Below are 18,505 nucleotides of genomic sequence, written 5' to 3' on the forward strand. Positions count from 1 at the left end.
AGCCCCGACTACCATCACCAAGTACTCAGAGGAGACAAGGCCGGAGTTGTGGCTTGCGGACTACCGATTGGTGTGCCAGTTGGGAGGGACGGACGACGACAACCTCATCATCCGCAACCTCCCCCTTTTCCTCTCCGACGCTGCCCAGGCCTGGCTGGAGCATCTACCTCCTGCGCAGATCTCCGACTGGGACGACCTGGTCAAGGCCTTCGCTGGAAATTTCCAAGGTACGTATGTGCGCCCTAGGAACTCATGGGATCTCCGAAGCTGCCGCCAGCAACCAGGAGAATCCCTGCGAGAGTACATCCGACGGTTTTCAAAGCAGCGCACCGAGCTGCCCAACATCACCGACTCGGACGTCATCGGGGCATTCCTCGCCGGCACCACTTGCCGAGACCTAGTGAGCAAACTTGGACGCAAGACTCCCACCAAGGCGAGCGAATTGATGGACATAGCCACCAAGTTCGCCTCTGGTCGGGAGGTGGTCGAAGCCATGTTCCGGAAGGACAAGCAGCCTCAGGGAAGACAGAAGGAAGACGCCTTCGAGGCGTTCGTCTAGCGTGGCACAAAGAAGAAGGCCAGGAAGAAGGAGTAAGCAAAACACGACGCCGTTGACGCGGATCTCGTCGCTGCTGTCGAGCACAGGAATCCTCGGAAGCCTCCCGGAGGGGCCAACATGTTCGACAAGATGCTCAAGGAGTCGTGCCCCTATCACAGGGGTCCCGTCAAGCACACCCTTGAAGAATGCGACATGCTCCGATGTTACTTCAACAAGGCTGGACCCTCGGCAGAAGGTGGCAAAGACCAAGGCAATAACAAGAAGGTTGGCGACAAGGAAGAGGAGTTCCCGGAGGTCCACAACTGCTTCATGATCTATGGTGGGCAAGTGGCGAACGCCTCGGCTCGGCACCGCAAGCAGGAGCGCCGGAGGTCTGCTCGGTGAAGGTAGCGGTGCCGGTCTTCCTAGACTGGTCCGACAAGTCCATCACCTTCGACCAAGGCGACCACCCCGACTGCGTACCGAGCCTAGGAAGGTACCCGCTCGTCGTCGACCCTGTCATCGGCAACACTAGGCTCACCAAGGTCCTCATGGACGGAGGCAGTAGCCTCAACATCATCTACGCCGAGACCCTAGGGCTCTTGGGGGTCGATCTGTCCATGATCCGGGCCGGTGCAGCACCTTTTCACGGGATCATCCCCGGTAAGCGCGTCCTGCCCCTTGGGCAACTCGACTTGCCCGTTTGCTTCGGAACTCCCTCCAACTTTCGAAAGGAAACCCTGACGTTCGAGGTGGTTGGGTTCCGAGGGACCTATCACGCGGTGCTGGGAAGACCATGCTACGCCAAGTTCATGGTCGTCCCCAACTACATGTACCTCAAGCTCAAGATGCCAGGCCCCAAGGGAACCATCACCGTCGGATCCACGTACCGCCACGCTTACGAGTGCGACGTGGAATGCGTGGAGTATGCTGAGGCCCTCGCAGAGTCCGAGGCCCTCATCGCCGACCTGGATTGCCTCTCCAAAGAGGCGCCAGATGCGAAGCGCCACGCCGGCAACTTCGAACCGCCCGAGGCGGTTAAGTCTGTCCCTCTCGACCCCAGCAACGACGCCGGCAAGAAAGTCTGGATCGGTTCCGAGCTCGACCCCAAATAGGAAGCAGTGCTCATCGACTTTCTCCACGCAAACGCCAAAATTTTTGTGTGGAGTCCCTCGGACATGTCCGGCATACAGAGGGATGTCGCCGAGCACTCACTAGACATCCGAGCCGGTGCCCGACCCGTGAGGCAGCATCTACGCCGCTTTGATGAAGAAAAGCGCAGGGCCATAGGCAAGGAGGTCCACAAGCTAATGGTTGCAGGGTTCATCAAAGAGGTATTGCATCCAGAATGGTTAGCTAACCCTGTGCTCGTAAAGAAAAAAGGTGGGAAATGGAGGATGTGCGTAGACTACACTGGTTTAAACAAAGCATGTCCAAAGGTTTCCTACCCTCTGCCTCGCATCGATCAAATTGTGGACTCCACTGCTGGGTGCGAAACCCTGTCTTTCCTCGACGTCTATTCAGGCTATCACCAAATCAAGATGAAAGAGTCCGACCAGCTCGCGACTTCTTTTATCACACCTTTTGGCATGTATTGTTATACTACTATGCCATTTGGCTTGAGGAATGCAGGTGCAACCTACCAAAGGTGCATGAACCACGTGTTCGGAGAGCACATTGGCAGAACGGTCGAGGCTTACGTCGATGACATCATTGTCAAAACAAGGAATGCCTCCGACCTCCTCTCCGACCTCGAAGTAACTTTCGGGTGCCTGTGTGCAAAGGGCGTAAAACTCAATCCCGAGAAGTGTGTCTTCGGAGTCCCCCGAGGCATGCTCCTAGGGTTCATTGTCTCCGAATGAGGCATCGAGGCCAACCCGGAGAAAATTGCGGCCATCACCAACATGGGACCTATCAAAAATTTAAAAGGAGTACAAAGGGTCATGGGATGCCTTGCGGCTCTGAGCCGCTTCATCTCGCGCCTTGGCGAGAAAGGATTGCCCTTGTTCCGCCTCTTAAGGAAGGTCGAGCGCTTCACTTGGACCCCCGAGGCCGAAGAAGCCCTCGGAAACTTAAAGGCACTCCTTACTAATGCGTCCATTTTGGTGCCCCTGCTACGGGAGAAGCCCTCTTGATTTACGTAGCCGCAACCACTCAGGTGGTCAGCGCCGTGATCGTAGTCGAGAGACGAGAAGAAGGGCATGCACTGATCATTCAGAGGCCGGTCTACTTCATCAGCGAGGTGCTATCCGAGACCAAGATCCGCTACCCACAAATCTAGAAGCTACTGTACGCAGTGATTCTGACACGGCGAAAGTTGCGACACTACTTTGAGTCCCATCCGGTGACTGTGGTGTCATCCTTCCCCGTGGGAGAGATCATCTAGTGCTGAGAGGCCTCGGGTAGGATAGCAAAATGGGCAGTGGAGCTCATGGGCGAAACACTTTCATTCGCCCCTCAGAAGGCCATAAAATCTCAAGTCTTGGCAGACTTCCTGGCTGAATGGGTCGACACCCAATTGCCGACAACTTCAATCCAGGCCGAACTTTGGACCATGTACTTCGATGGGTCGCTTATGAAAACCGGAGCAGGTGCTGGCTTGCTCTTCATCTCGCCCCTCGGGAAACATGTGTGCTACGTTATCCGCCTCCATTTTCTGGCGTCAAACAACGTGGCCGAGTACGAGGCTTTGGTTAATGGGTTGCCGAGCTAGGGGTTCGGCGCCTCGACGCTCGTGGCGACTCGCAGCTTGTTATTGACCAAGTCATGAAGAACTCCCACTGCCGCGATCGAAAAATGGAGGCCTACTGCGACAAAGTTCGACACTTGGAAGATAAGTTCTATGGGCTGGAACTCAACCATGTTGCTCGACGGTACAACGAGACTGCGGATGAGCTGGCTAAAATAGCCTCGAGACGAACCACGGTTCCCCCGGACATCTTCTCCAGGGACATATATCAACCATCCGTCAAACTCGACGACGCGCCCGAACCCGAGGTAACCTCGGCCCAGCCCGAGGTACCCTCGGCCACGGTGAGGCCATGCGCGTTGAGGGAGAGCAGAATGGGGTTACGCCAAACCAGAACTGGCAGACCCCGTACCTGGAATATCTCCTTCGAGGAGAGCTGCCCCTCGATAAGACCGAAGCTCGGCGACTGGCTCGGCGCGCCAAGTCGTTCGTTTTACTGGGTGATGAAAAGGAGTTGTACCACCTCAGCCCCTCAGGCATTCTTCAACGATGCATATTCGTCGCCCAAGGACAAGAGCTGTTACAAGAAATACACTCGGGGGCTTGCAGTCACCATGCAACACCTTGAGCCCTCGTGGGAAACACTTTCCGACAGGGTTTCTACTGGCCGACCGTGGTGGCCGACGCCACTAGGATTGTACGCTCCTGCCGAGGGTGTTAATTCTACACGAGATAGACGCACCTGCCCGCTCAGACCTTGCAGACAATACCCATCACCTGGCCGTTTGTCGTATGGGGTCTGGTTCTCGTCGGTCCCTTACATAAGGCACCTGAGGGCTTCACGCACCTGTTGGTCGCCATCGACAAATTCTCCAAGTGGATCGAGGTCCGACCCTTAACCAGCATCCGGTCCGAGCAGGCGGTGGCGTTCTTCACAAATATCATCCATCGCTTTGGGGTCCCAAACTCCATCATCACCGACAATGGCACGCAGTTCACCGCGAAAAAGTTCCTGGACTTCTGCGAAGACCACCACATCCGTGTGGACTGGGCCGCCGTAGCTCACCCAATGGCAAATGGGCAGGTGGAGCGCGCCAACGGTATGATTTTGCAGGGACTAAAACCGAGGATCTACAACGACCTCAACAAGTTTGGTAAGCGGTGGATAAAAGAACTACCCTCAGTGGTTTGAAGTCTGAGGACGACACCGAGCTGGGCCACAGGTTTCTCGTGTTCTTTCTAGTCTATGGGGCCGAGGTCGTCCTACCCACGGACTTAGAATACGGTTCCCCAAGGACAAAGGCATACGACGACCGAAGCAACCAGACTAGCCGAGAAGATTCATTGGACCAGCTGGAAGAGGCTCGGGACATAGCCTTACTACACTCGGCGCGGTATCAGCAGTCTCTACGACGCTACCACGCCCGAATGGTTCGGCCCCGAGGCTTCCAAGTGGGAGACTTGGTGCTTCGGCTACGACAAGACGCCCGAGGGCGCCACAAGCTTACTCCTCCCTGGGAAGGGCCGTTCATCATCGCCAAGATTTTGAAGCCCGGGACATACAAGCTGGCCAACGAAGAAGGCGAGGTCTACAGCAACGCTTGGAACATCCAACAGCTACGTCGCTTCTATCCTTAAAATGTTTCAAGTCGTTCATGTATCTCGCTTTCTTTACATGCATAAATAAAGTCTAACCATCAAGGAAGGATCAGCCTTGCCTCGGCAAAGCCCGACCCTCCCTCGGGGGCTAGAAGGGGGGAACCCCCTCTGCGTCAAAATTTTCCTCGGAAAAGTTTTCTACCAAAACGACTTTCGTGCTTTTCGACTATATCAATAACGGAATCCTAAAAACGACGAGAGGAACACGTAAACGGCAAGGCCGACTGAGCCGAGGGACTCCTACGCCTCCGGGATACGGATACCTCACTCATCACCTTCCGCGAAAAGTAACTCCCGCTCGGACAAGTGATTCTGCTACCGACGAACAAGTCCTAACGCACAAAACGAGAGAAAAGAAAACACACCTTTATAATCCGACAATAAAAATGTTTAGGCCTCAGCGGCCGCAAAAAACACACGCATACTTAGAACAAACTGTTCCTGCAGGCTCAAACATCGGCAGGGGGAGGCGCAACACCCTCGGCGTCGTTTCCACCCTCGGCAGAATCTGGCCCGACCTCAGACGGCGACACGGGCGGAAGGATCTCCACCTCAAAGGAGGAAGCCAGCGCCGCGCTTGGGCCCTCGACAGCCGCGTCAAGCCTCTGGACCTCGGCTAAGGCGGCCTCCTCTTCGTCGGGTAAGCAGTACACCTCGCTGACCCGCTCCAAATCCACGTCGTAGTGGGAAGCGAGCACGGCGAAGGCCCGCCTAACGCCGAGGTGCAGCGCCCCGCGGAGTCTGCTGCGCACATGGCTGCCCAAGGCCCGTAGGTGACTTTGGGGGGAGCTACCCGAGGGGACATCGTCGAGGCCAAAGGCTCGGCAGAAAGCCGAGATAGCCTCGGACATGGCCACGCGGTCGGCCTCCTTCTGCTCAGCCGCCTGGGCAAGCGCCTTGCAGTTCTTGACGGACTCGTTAAGAGCCGTCTCAAACCCTGCAGGCAGACGAACAAAATTCTTCAGACACGAGGTGAAGAATGGAGACAAAAACAAAGTCACAAAGTGGGCAAAACATACCTTCGGCCTGACGGCCATGGCTTGGGCAGATCGGGCAGACCCGACGGCCACAGCCAGGCCCTCCGCAAGGGTCCCGGCCCGAGCGGTCGCCTCGGGTCTGGAAAGGGGGGAACCCCCTCTGCGTTAAAATTTTCCTCTGAAAAGTTTTACACCGAAACAACTTTCGTGCCTTTCGACTGCGTCGATAACGGAATCCTAAACACGAGCGAGAGAGATCTTGAACGGCAAGGCCGGCCGAGCCGAGGGACTCCTACGCCTCTGGGATACGGATACCTCACTCGTCACCTTCCGCGAAGGGTAGCTCATGCTCGGATAAGTGATTCTGCTACCAACGAACAAGTCCTAATGCTCGAAACAAGAGGAAAGAAGCACAGATTTATACCCAAATGTTCAGGCCTCAGCAGCCACAAAGAACAAACATACATACTTAGGGTAACTATGGTATCTAGACTTAGACGTCGGCAGCGCCCTCGGTGGTTTTCCCGACCTACGGCAGACGTCTTAGTACTTGAAGCAATTACATTTTGCTCTCAGGCAAATACCAGTACATTCCCTTACAAACGGGACTCCAGCTCCATTCCCACAGGAATGAACTACCTCCACACCAGAGGGGCTGCGAGATAACAAACTCCAAGCGGCTCGCCGGCGACCACTGCACCAGCAGCGACAACGACCTTCGCCTCGGGCGGCTAGACAGCAGCAGCGATTGCCTCAGGGAAAACGCTACTGTGAAAGGGCCCTCGCTCGCGTCCCCTTACGAGGGACGAGAACCAGCCATTAAAGCCAAAGAGCCAGAGGTCCGGAGCGCAGGTGGCACTGACGGTCTCGTCGACGGAGGCAACCGCTTCTGCAGGGGGAAGCCTCACCTATGGCGACCACCACCTCAGCACCGACGACAGCGGCCACCTGCCCACCAACACCGAACCGGCGAACGGCGGCCGCCCCAGTGCGCACCGGCAGGTCCTCACTCCCGTTCTCACCACAGGAGCGAGGACGAGACTGTCCCAAAACACGAACACCGCCCTCGCGGCGTACAACGTGTTGTGTGACCCCCCGGTGCAGCCGGCGGCGCGGGAAGGACCTAGACGTGGCCTGCCCACACATGGCGCGACCGACACCCGTGCGGCGGACGAGCAGCCACGCTCCGCCCCAGCGGTAGGAGGCGGCACCGGAAGCAGCACCAGAGCCACCTAGGCCGGGGAGCCAGACACGCGGCAGCTGACAGTGCCACGGACGGCGAACGCCCTTCTCCCCCGAACACTGAGGGAAGGAGCGGGCCGCTGCCCACGCGGAGGCGGGAACCAACTCGGCGCACCCTCCTCCCCAGCACGGATGATGAACATCCTTGAAGATGAGGGCAGGGGGAGGCCACGACCCGGCTCGCTCTTCCCCACCACGAGGCCTACGGTCATCATCCTGGGTGACCGCCGGCGGGGTACTGCAGCCGGGCTGCATGATGAGAATCCTTGAAGCCGAGTGATGACTGAAGAGCGCCAACCCCCACGAGGTCGCGCTCCTCCAACAGCAGCAAGAAGAATGCAACACAGGTGCACCCCATATGGGGGCTCGGAAGGTGGAAGGGCGCGATGAATGAGAGGAGTGCGAAGGCATGGCTACCGCCCGGGGGGTCGATCCCTTTTTAAAGGCAGATCTCCTCACTCGCACCCCCAAGCGTCATGGGCAAAGTCTCCACCGACATGCTCCAAGGTTCCCACCCTACGACACGGGGGCTGGGTCCCACACATCATAGGAGCTGGCCCGAAACGCGAAGAAGGCAAACCACCGCACGCGAAGCATGTAACCGCCTCGCGGTTATACGCCCTCTCATCCTCACAGAAACCAGCGGTCGAAAAGGCGGACCGCCATGCAAGAAGCGTGCAAAACCGCGCCGCGGTCGTGCACCCTTTCAGCTTCGTTGCAACCGACGGTCCCGCATGGGGGCTAAGGTCCCACGTGTCATGTAACCGGCACACCGGTTACTACGTGCAAAGAAACCGCACCGCTACTTGCGCCAACGTCGCGTCTTCTCGACTGCAGGACCAGTGCAGCGACTCGAGACAGCCCCGCGCGTGACCAAACGGTGCCAATTAAGTGCGACGATCACGGGTCAGTCAGCCGCGGGGATAGGCGTGACATTTGATATGGCCAAAAGCGGACCGACAGTAATTGCAGCAACAGACGTGCGGAAGCGGCAGTCCAATCACCTACAGGCTCACATCCTCTCCTGAAGCGGCAGGGGAGCCCTCTCCCACGGCATAAAGACGACGCACCCGTGTTCCGTTCCTCGAACGACTCGCGCACGCGCAACAGACGCCCCGCGAATCGCCCATCCCATCGCATTAACTCCTTGGCAGGGCAAGCGACACCTCTGGCAGGCGAAGCGGGCGCCGTTTCACCTCCGTCATGATGACCGCGTCAAAAAAGGTGCGCCACATTATTTAAATTCATATCCTTTTTCTTTTCCTCTCTCTCTTGCCATAGGGATCAGGAAATGTGATATTTCGAAAAAAGATCCTTCTCAGCTAAGGAAACGGGCCCCGAGCCCTCCTACTGATCAGGGGTTCGAAGGTTGCGCCCTGCGGGGTTCGGCAACCGCCCCAGAGCACTCGGGCTCCGAGCCCTTTACTGATCAGGGGTTCGAAGGCTGGCCCCTCGGAAGGGTTCGACAGCCGCCCCAGAGCACGCAGAGTCAGGGATGACCCTGGGTACGTCTGTTACATGGCCGAGGCTCGGGCTACGCTCCCGAGGTACCCTAGGACATTTCCGAGACCAGCGGGAACGATTTGTAATGGAATCCCACCGGAGGGAGGCACCGAGCCCTCGGACCCTATCAAATGGGTCCGGGTCCAGCAAATCACCTGCAGGTACTTTTGGAGCGCACCTGTGGGCCACTAGCCGACCCTTATCGAACGGGGCTCGGGCGTCCACTCGGATCACCCAATAGCAACTCACTGGAAACACCATGTTCGGTGCCCTCCGAGGGTAACATCGCGCTTCCCCCCCCTTCCTCCTTGCGGAAAGGCGATAAAGGGGCGTACAATAAAAGACGAGACAATCCTCGATCGTCCTCTCGCTCCGTGCAGAGGCTCGGAGGCTGCTCTCGCACCAGGCTACGGCCAAACTGTTGACCACGTCAACAAAACCAGCTTAAAAATCCGGAGCCTGACCATGCACCCGGGCTACGGCCAGGCCGCATGAGGGAACAACAAGGCCGACCGAGGCATCACAAAAAAAAATTAAGACCTTAGAGGAGTCAAACCACTCCTCCGAGGCCTCGGGGGCTACACCCGACGGGTGCGCTCGCACGCACCCATCGGAACAAAATATAACTGAGAAAGGCTGGTCCCCTTGCAAAAAATCCGGGAGAACCTCCAAGCGAGTACCTACACTCCCTTCGAGGCTCGGGGGCTACTGTCGGGTACCGTAATTAGGGGTACCCTCAACACTCCTTAACCTGGCTGGAAAACATCTTCAGAACAAACCGTAAAGACTGATAAGCACGGATTCAAGTCAAGGCCTCGTCTACCAAGGGACGCGATCTCGTCTCACCCGAGCCCAGCCTCGGGCAGGAACAGTAGTCCCAGACAGATTCACGCCTCGACCGAGGGCCTCTTCAGGCATAGGGCGCACCCTCGGCTCGCCCGAAGCCAAGCTCAGCCAGACTTTGTCGTACAGCGACCTCGGCCAAATCGCCTTACCAACCGACCGTATTGCATGCACATTTAATGCGGGGATCGCCTGACACCTTATCCTGACACGCGCGCCTCAGTCGGCAAGGTCGAAGTGACCGCAGTCACTTCGCCCATTTACTGACCGTTCTGACAGGAAAACAACGCTATTCACCTCGTTTCGACTACTGTGCCAACCACCAGGATAAAACTGAGTCACGATCTCCCCCGAATTCAGCCTCGGACGCAACAGGGAGCTCCGCCTCGCCCGACCTCAGGCCTCGGCCTCAGCCTCGGCCTCGGGAGAAGGTCTCCGCTTCGCCCGACCCCAGGCCTCGACCTCAGTCTCAGCCTCGGGAGGAGTCACATCCTCAACATTTTATGTTCACTTGGGAATTTGTCACAAAAAGAAAAGTATTAATATTTTAGAAAAAAATGATGTTATTTTTTTTACCCAGCGTGTTTTTTGGTTTGTGATATTTTTACATGTTCTTATGAAAATGGCTTTTAGCTTCAATAGAAACTATCCAATCTTAATAAAAATATAAAAAACCAATTTACTTATCTACAATGTATTATATACTGAATATTTTTATTATTTATGTTATCTAATATATATATATATATATATATATATATATATATATATATATATATATATATATATATATTACTATCCATTGATAGTGTCATACGAAGAGGATAGATATGAAATCAAGAAGAATAAAAAAATTAAAAGGGAGAGAAATAAAGATTAATAATAATATTCCCAAAGTAACGTGTGGAGAAACGTCCCACAAGAAGGTTCGTCAGGTGGGCTCTAACTGCGCCCAACAATTCAACTGGGCCGGCGTCGCTGGCTCGCTGCATCCCCCCTTCCGCTGAAACAACAATCGTCCGCTGCATTCCTCATTTCCTCCGCGTGGGTTCTGTCACTTCTGTGACTTCTGTCTGCGTCTCGCTCTCCGGCGACTGGTGGGCCGCCGCCACCCTAAGCCAGTTGCGGAGGTTTACATTGGTCTCTTCGCCGGCGACGAGCACCCACCAGGTACTCCCACCCCTTTCTCTGCCCTTCTCTTCATGTTGTGCGAAGCTGAGCACTGAAACCCTAACCTAAAGCTATTTGACAAGCCTCCTAGCTTCGATTTTCTTGCAAGAATTATCGGTACACATCCCTTTACTGGATTAACCCCTGGCTTTGTGGAAAGCGATGTTTTCCCTCTGTATCTGATTAATAATTGTCACGTAAAAACAAGTTTTTTTTTTTTTGCTTCGTCTGGAGGTTTAGTTTCCAAAGGATTGTAATTGATAGAATAACTTCATGTGTTTAGTCTTTAATTCTACACGAAAACTAAACTACAAAACAATGTATGTAGTCCTACTTTAAAGTTTCAGATGTCTCGTGTATATGTTATGCCTGATGGGAGTTCCATAACTTAAGGCCCCTGTGTTACACTTTTTGATGTGCATATATGATGAATTTTGATTTGAATGACGTAGGCTTCCATAAGCAGAACTTACGCACATCTTTGTGGTAGGAGTCTTGACAAGTTTTTCCAATGGACCAAGTACCGAATGGAAGGCATAAGGTTTCTTTTGCGAAGCCAAGAGTAGTTGTGCTTTCAGATTCTGACTCTGACTCTGAAGGTAACAGCACATTCAGTTCTCATGATACACTGCCTGTCATTCTATAACTCTTGAGACGCTCCAGTATCCGTTTATTGCATATATTTATGATTGAACTCTTGACATTTTGGGCATGTCATGTAAGACATGTTCGCTTTTCTCTTGCATGGCATTTGTTACATGAAAAAAGGCCTCTAGGACATTCAGGATAGGAAAACGTACCTCATGTTATCATAACGAACATTTATTTTTGGTGTTAGTCATTTCTTTGCAATGCCTATTGGCTTTTCTTGGCAGGCTTCATACACTTGATATATTAATAGAGAAAAATCGTTGGCAGATGAATATATAACATTTTTCATTTTTAACTGTCATTGTTTTATCTAATTGCATTGTACTGCATTTCCACTGTCTAAGTTGAACACTGATATCACTTTGATTGCAAATTCTGCTACAAACTACTTTTGAATCATGATTGGCAGGTGTGCTGTGTGCATCAGCTTCCAGGTGGTAATAACTGGACTGGACATATGATGTACTTGATCTTCAGTATTTTGTTAAGAGCAAACTAAGGGACTCATTGCATGAATAAAATCCTAAACTCTATAATATAGCCGAATGTAACTGCACATGAATAGCTTGATACATGCTTGAAACCTGCAGTACTCATGTTGCGCTGCCTGTTTCTAGGTTTTGTAGAAGAGCTAACTCCTGTTCACTCAAAGTCAAACGGGAAGGCTTCATCTGCGAGCCTAAAAACTGGTGGAAAGGCTTCAGCCCTTTCTAAAGGTACAAATACACAATGTTATTAAACATCATCCATTTCAAAAGGTACTTAGTATGTGTTCCAGATATAAGGATATTTACCTATACTCTTGTTACATTTCTGCCTTTCTTTCATATGTTGTCTTATCAGTGTTAACTGTAATAATTCCATCCCGTTTAGGTGAGGCAAGCAAAGGAAAAGCATACAGTAGTGACAAAGGTGGAAAGGGTTCTTCATCACATGCAGTGCCTACCAAGTCTGATGCAGAACTAAAGCTAGAGCTTGGTCAGTTCCCTCAATGAAATTCTCAAAATGCAACTTATTTAGATGCCAATTTCCCAAACTTCTATTTTTTGAATTGACTATATTTGTGATGGGTCTAAGATTTTCAGTTTCATTTGGAGGGCATTAGGATCAAACTATAGCAGGGCATTATAGGATCAAACTATAGCAGTCCATGTTGTGGAAAAGAAAGCACACTTGTGTGTTGTAATTCCCTAGGTGCATTTTAGTACCTACACAATCAGGGAGAGTTTCGGGGCCACAAAAACAGCACCCATGCTGCTCATCGGCCTTGGGAGTTCTTATATGTTCTGTTGTCTGTGTCTCTGTTCTTCACCTTGAGAACTAGGGTCATGGAGAGAACGTCCGAGAACTTAACGGTGTTTTCCCATTTCCATATCTTTTTTTTTCCCAAATACATAACTGTTTTGTTTACAATCAAGCTATTTATTGTACAAGGACCTGACGGTCATCTGTTAAAGATTTGGAAGCTGTCCTTTGTTGCTTCGACTTGTATCTTGTTATCTACACTTTGATTAATTGCAGAATTTTCTGGCTATTACTGGCTTTGTTTTTTCCCTGCAGATTTTTTTTTTCTTAAAATCATCTTTCCACTGCCATTTGGATATCTTTTTATTCTTGCTCTTAAGTTGTTCACATGCTTGATATTTATGCCATGCAGAGATGGGGCATGGTATTTTAGCATATTCTTAATGGACATGCATACAGTTACTCTCTCACTCCGGAAATGATCTATGCATTTTAACTAGGGGAAGTCAAGCTTTACAAACTTTGATAATCAATTACTTCAATTATATGTACATCTAATTCATAAAATTTGCATCAATATATTTGTATTCAAAGTGGTTTTGAGATTATGTTTAGTCTTTAGCAAATTACATTATAATAATACAAGATAAATATTGTGTCAAAATCTACTTTGAAAGACCTTTTCTGGTCGAAATATATATAGATAATTTTTGGACGGTGGGAGTATCTGAAAGTTCACATGCTGTCAGCTGGTTCTTGCAAGTATCTTTTTCTCAGAAGGATGATAGTGGGCAGGTGTTGTTAGCAGTTATTATGCTTGTTGATGTATGCACAATAATAAGGTGTTCAGCAAAATGTATTTGACAATTTAGTTATATATTTGTGCGTCCCACTCTCACCACGTATTCTGAGTTTGTAAGTGGTATATGGTAATATTATGATTATTAAGTGAAATGTTGTGTAAATTATAAAAGGAGTTTGATGTTCTAAGTGGTATATAAGCCAATCTGAATTCCGCAATAATCTGATTTCCATGAGCCATTATTATCACTAAATGAACCATACAAAATAATCCTGCTAGCTTCTCATGCGAACACAAATGTATTTGCTTGTAGATATCCCTCCAAATTCTAGAATGCTAATGAATTGTGAAGCAGCTGAACTATTGCAAGAAATTCACGAGCACATGGCCATACTATCAGAGGACCCCAAGATCAAAATTCCTGAGTAAGAATAGTATTTCCAGTTTATGACCTGTTTCACTCTTTTTATCTGTGTGACGTTCAAGTCCCTTTAGCTGTCTGTCTTGTTGTTTAATCTTATCTTTTTGCTTCTTCAGGTCATTTGACAAAGCTTTTCAGTATTCAAAAGATGGAAATCATTTCACCACTGCAAGCTCTGTGAAACAAGCCATTGAGTATCCTAATCATTTTTTTTTACAATAGATATATTAGAACTCGCATCTTATTTGAGAGTTATACTATTTTACTTACCAGTACAGTTCCTTAACTGGTTGCTGCAGACCTCTTAAAAAATGTGGGGTCAGTGATGGAGAGGTTTGTTACTTATTCCTTCTTCCTTTCCTTTCTATGTAGCACTAACCTCGGCTCACTTCACCATTGTGGTCTGCGTACAACAGATATGCATGATAGCAAACATTGGGCCTGAGACCGTTGAAGAGGTTTACGCACTAGTGCCATCTCTCAAGGTCAGCCTATTTCTGTCACTTCAGTATTTAAAGCATTTTGAGTGTACCATTGTGGCAACATCTAACTATCGCAGGACAAAAATTTGTTGGTCCAGGCTAATAGGTCAGCTATCGAAGGTTCAGTCACCGAGGTTCTTACCGCCCTCGCAAACATAAAAGCTGCTAAGTGAATCTCCAATGGAACTAGACCGACAATAGTAATAACCATTCTGCAGATATTTGAATACACGCGTATATCCTGATCGTGCACCGTTCTTATTTGTCTTCGCTGCCTCCAGAATCGGAAGCAGCTGTCTTGTTGATCGAGGAGCGCGGAATCTGCAAACTGGCCCTTCAGTGTTTTGGATGTGCTGCGGAAACGTGTTATGATGTGTATATAAAAAACGTAGCATGTGCTGCATGAACTCCTGTAGGATGTCTAACTACTGAAGTGCAGATTCAGCCTCAACTAGTCTACTCGAACTGACGAATACTGTCTGAACATGTGGCTACTGCTTGAACATGACATGTTGCCATCTGTTGGATTGTGCTTCTGTACGCCTCAACTTGTCTGTTGCACTTCCGACTTCCGAGTCTGTGAGAAGTTCTGCCCGTTACCATTCGTGCATGGTTCTAGGTTTCAGAAGTGAGTGGTAGGACCGTCACCGGTGTCGTACCTTAATGTTCTGCATTCTAATTGAAAACCATTTGTGAAGGCTACTTGATTATAGCATGATTCGTTAAACTGTAACCGGAACCAGCGAATTACACCACCTGAAGTCCAGAAAGGAGCAACCAGCATGCAAAGCTGTTTGTACGCGAGATGCATGCAAGGGACGGATAGACAGTATAATAACAACCGGAAATTCACGTCGATCAGCTAGTCACTGCCTTTGCAGGGTAATCGAACGGCAGTGGCTGCACGTCGTCACTGAGCGAACTGGCGTGCCGGAAACCGTACGCCCTCAGCACCTGGTCGTCGGCGAAGTTGAGCGCGCGGCGCATGCCCTGGTCGCAGCTGTCCCCGGAGTAGTGCTCGTTGCGCTGCCCACTGCACGGCTGACACCCCGTGAAGTGCGTCACGAACGGGCGGCGCCACCCGTGCACCCCGGTCTCCGCCAGCCCGGCCCCGCCCAGGGCGGCGTTCCTTGCCACCGCGTACTCCGCGTGCTCCCTCTCCGCGTGCCGCCTCCGCAGCGCGGCAGCTCCCGGCCGCCGCTCCATCGCCTCGTACCTCTCCGTCATGTTGGCGAGCCGCCCCACGATCTCCATCCAGTAGCCCTCGAAGTAGTAGCCGCTCTCCAGGAACACCTTGTCCCGCCACCGGCTGCCCTCCTGCAGCAGCATGTACACGAGCGCGGACTGGTCGTCCGACTCGTCGAACACCTTGTCCTTGAACGTGGACTTGAGCACGGCGCCCCAGTGCTGGTAGTCCGGGGAGTCGGGACCCATGGCGGCCCACGCGTCCATGAAGTCGAGCGACCACTGGCAGTTCCGGATGAGGAACACGCCGGCGTTGAGGCTGGTCCAGGAGCTGGCCTCGAACACGAGGCTCGGCCAGCCGTGGACGACGAGGTTGTGGGCGCGGTACCGGCGCAGCGGGAGGCGGAAGTCCATGTCGGTGAGCACGGCGTCGGAGTCGACCCACCACACCCACTCCGCCTCCGGGTGCGCCACCATGGCGGCGCGGATCACCGGTATCTTGGCCCAGTACCGGTCCATCGACGGCCGCAGCAGCGCCATGTTGTACAGCAGCTGCACGCCGTGGAGACGGCAGTAGTCGGCCTTGTTCTTGAGCAGCCGCATCAGCGTGTGGTCTCCGCCCGGGGACCGGCACGGCGTCGGCTGCGAGCCGGACACCATGAGGACGCGCCCCTTCTCGCCACCGCCGGCGAACTCCGGGTGCGCGCGCAGCCACCCGGCGCGCTTCTCGTCCCACCCCGTGATGGGCCGGTCCACGGTGTACGCCAGCGCCGGGTCGTCGTAGAACGTGTGGGCGGCGGCACCACCACCACCGCCGGCGGCGCCCACGGATGATGAGCCAGAGCCAGAGCCAGAGGACGGGACTGCTCCGTCGCCGTAGTAGCCCTCCGGCTGAGCGAACGGGTTGGCGAACGCGAGCAGCGCCACGGTGGCCACCACGGCACCCGCGGCGAAGAGGAGCGCGTCTCCGAGCCACGACGGCTTCGCGGTCGCAGCGCGTGGCGGCATCGTGTGCTCTCGGCTCTCGCTGCCGGGATGCACTACGGCTCTACGGCAGTATCGTCCCTGTCACGCTCACGCCACGTACAATACTGACGCCCCGATGCGTGCGGGGACGGTGTATGTGTAAAGCCGAGCCGTCCCACTTTCGGCGGCGAGAACGCGTACGCCAAAGACCCTCCGCCGGTGCCAGCCTTGCCGCCCCCGTCCGTCTGCGTGGCGAGGGGAGGGAGAGGCCAAACGGGGAGGGCAGCGGTGGTTGGGTAGCGGCATGCGTCCAAACGGGACTCTCGTGCCGTCATGCATGCGGGCGAAGGAGAAACGCACGCATGCGTAGCGTCTGCCTTGCAGGCCTTGGAGCCATCGGCAGGGTAGATCGCTGGATGGCAGCTGGCCGCGGCGCCGGCACCGGATCGGAGGCGGCCCCCGGGCCGGGTTGGACTGTTGGGTCTTCCTCTTGCGGACTGACTGGTGGTGAAGATCGACAGGGCGAGAGGGCTTGCGCTCTAGCTAGAGGCTAGAGCCCACGGAGATACAGCGGCGCACAGATACGGTAGCTGGCGGGGCTGCAGCTTTGGACCATCACCACATCGGCGTATCCGCGCGGCTTGTGCTTGGCGACTCGTGCGGACAGCCGGACCGGGACCGGACACCAGTCACACTCACACCACTATCTACTCGTAGCTACTAGTCCCTCCATAAACCGTACTAAGACAAACTTTCTTTTAGATTTAATTAAATACATCCTATAGAAAAATGAGCTAATATTTATGACACAAGCTTCAAATAGTTAAATACGATATCAGGTATATTTTTATTAAATTTTCCGTGTCATATATTTAGTATTTTTCCTATAAAATCAGTCAAAGAAAGTTTGACTCGTCATAATTCCAAAAGATAATTTATTTAGAGATGGAGACAGAGAGTAGCCACAGTTTTAAAATGATAAAGCGATGCAATGGTAATCTGAATTCTGAAGTGTGTAATGTGAGGGCATTGACTTGTTTTTTTTAGGAAAGTGAACAGTTTTCTGCTCACTTGGCCCGCGCGCGGCTGCATTTTCGTTTTTTTTTTGGGGTTCTTTGGATATGTACACGTATACTCGTAGACGACTTTACCGTACGCTGCTTGGCTGCTTGTGCAGTTGCGCTCGCGCTTGCAGAGATGCAGAGAGCACAGCGAAAGGGCGATGCGTTCATGACCATGGCCGGAGTGCTGCTGTCGACTGGCCTGACTTTCTACAGTTCTGGTTCTGCAGCAGCACGGCTGCGTGCTTGAGCATGAGCCTGCCATTCTCGCGGTACGAGGAGCTGCTGCAGAAAGCACGTGCCGCCTGCAGATTGGGCGTCTAACCACGGTCCATGGGTCTAGTATGTCCTGTTTTCAGGCATACATCTGGTCGGTATATGAGCATCACAGCCGAACAAAACCGTGCGTCCATGGCGCAAGGTGGTCTTGCCAAAGCGTAGATAGAAGACGGGGTGAGACGGGAGCGTCAGTGCGTCACTGCCGCTGCCGCTTCCGCCCTGCTACGAGGCTTCGTCCGTGGAGTTGCGGGCCTACAGCCCGGTTGTCTTTGGGCTGCCACCCAGCTACGGCCTCAACCGCAGCCGGCCCTTTTAGAGTACGTGGGAGTGGGACTTGGGTGGTCTAAGCGAGATTCGGAAGCTCCGGTTCCATTCCAGCGGACGAGCCCGTTCGAGCAGTGCCAAAGTGAGCTCAAAGTGCCCTTGACAATCACACACAACACAAGCCTCGAGTGCTTTGCACTTTGCAGCCCATTAAACCCAGCATGTTTCCGATCATAAACGACCGCACAAGCAATGAAGCATCAATATCAAACCACGGTGGAGGACTGAGCCTTATGCATGTACAGCCTAGCCTTGGATTGATTTTCTAGGTATACAAGATAGTTAAAAGATTGAATAATACAACACTGAGGCTTTAGATTATTAATACAATTCAGATTATATATATATATACTAGGTATATGCCCGTGCGTTGCAACGAGACACTTATACACGGATATGTCATTGTTTAGTGATGCTATCAAAAAACAACTCAACAATCATAACAAGTGAGTTAATCTAGGTAATGAG

General features: G+C 52.4%; 2 protein-coding genes across 5 annotated transcripts; one reads left to right on the forward strand and one right to left on the reverse strand.

The window, feature by feature from the left end:
* Positions 1–10,322: 10,322 nt before the first annotated feature.
* Positions 10,323–14,787, forward strand: LOC100191330 (uncharacterized). Of its 4 annotated transcripts, none has more exons than XM_008678201.4 (10): positions 10,323–10,621; positions 11,112–11,220; positions 11,890–11,988; positions 12,146–12,250; positions 13,633–13,744; positions 13,857–13,934; positions 14,040–14,073; positions 14,157–14,225; positions 14,321–14,422; positions 14,504–14,787. In XM_008678201.4, the coding sequence occupies exons 2-9, from the start codon at positions 11,133–11,135 to the stop codon at positions 14,393–14,395; spliced, it is 660 nt and encodes a 219-aa protein (XP_008676423.1). In that variant the 5' UTR covers positions 10,323–10,621; positions 11,112–11,132; the 3' UTR covers positions 14,396–14,422; positions 14,504–14,787. The 4 variants fall into 4 exon arrangements, with proteins under 4 accessions (XP_008676423.1, XP_008676424.1, XP_008676425.1 ...); XM_008678202.4 differs by having other exon boundaries at positions 10,406–10,621; positions 11,074–11,220; XM_008678203.4 differs by having other exon boundaries at positions 10,473–10,621; positions 11,088–11,220.
* A 127-nt stretch (positions 14,788–14,914) lies between these two features.
* On the reverse strand, positions 14,915–16,853 carry LOC542057 (alpha-6-galactosyltransferase). The gene has a single exon (NM_001111694.3). It carries the CDS (start codon positions 16,413–16,415, stop codon positions 15,081–15,083), a length of 1,335 nt encoding a protein of 444 aa, NP_001105164.1. The 5' UTR covers positions 16,416–16,853; the 3' UTR covers positions 14,915–15,080.
* Positions 16,854–18,505: the final 1,652 nt, after the last annotated feature.

This window comes from Zea mays, chromosome 4 (assembly GCF_902167145.1).
Source record: "Zea mays cultivar B73 chromosome 4, Zm-B73-REFERENCE-NAM-5.0, whole genome shotgun sequence".
Taxonomy (NCBI): domain Eukaryota; kingdom Viridiplantae; phylum Streptophyta; class Magnoliopsida; order Poales; family Poaceae; genus Zea; species Zea mays.

Coding starts and splice junctions, on each gene's coding strand:
- LOC100191330 (XM_008678201.4), top strand. CDS start 11,133: ATGGACCAAGTACCGAATGGAAGGCATAAGGTTTCTTTTGCGAAGCCA. Junction 13,935..14,039: donor TCTGTGAAACAAGCCATTGA/GTATCCTAATCA, acceptor TGGTTGCTGCAG/ACCTCTTAAAAAATGTGGGG. Junction 14,226..14,320: donor CACTAGTGCCATCTCTCAAG/GTCAGCCTATTT, acceptor TTGTTGGTCCAG/GCTAATAGGTCAGCTATCGA.
- LOC542057 (NM_001111694.3), bottom strand. CDS start 16,415: ATGCCGCCACGCGCTGCGACCGCGAAGCCGTCGTGGCTCGGAGACGCG.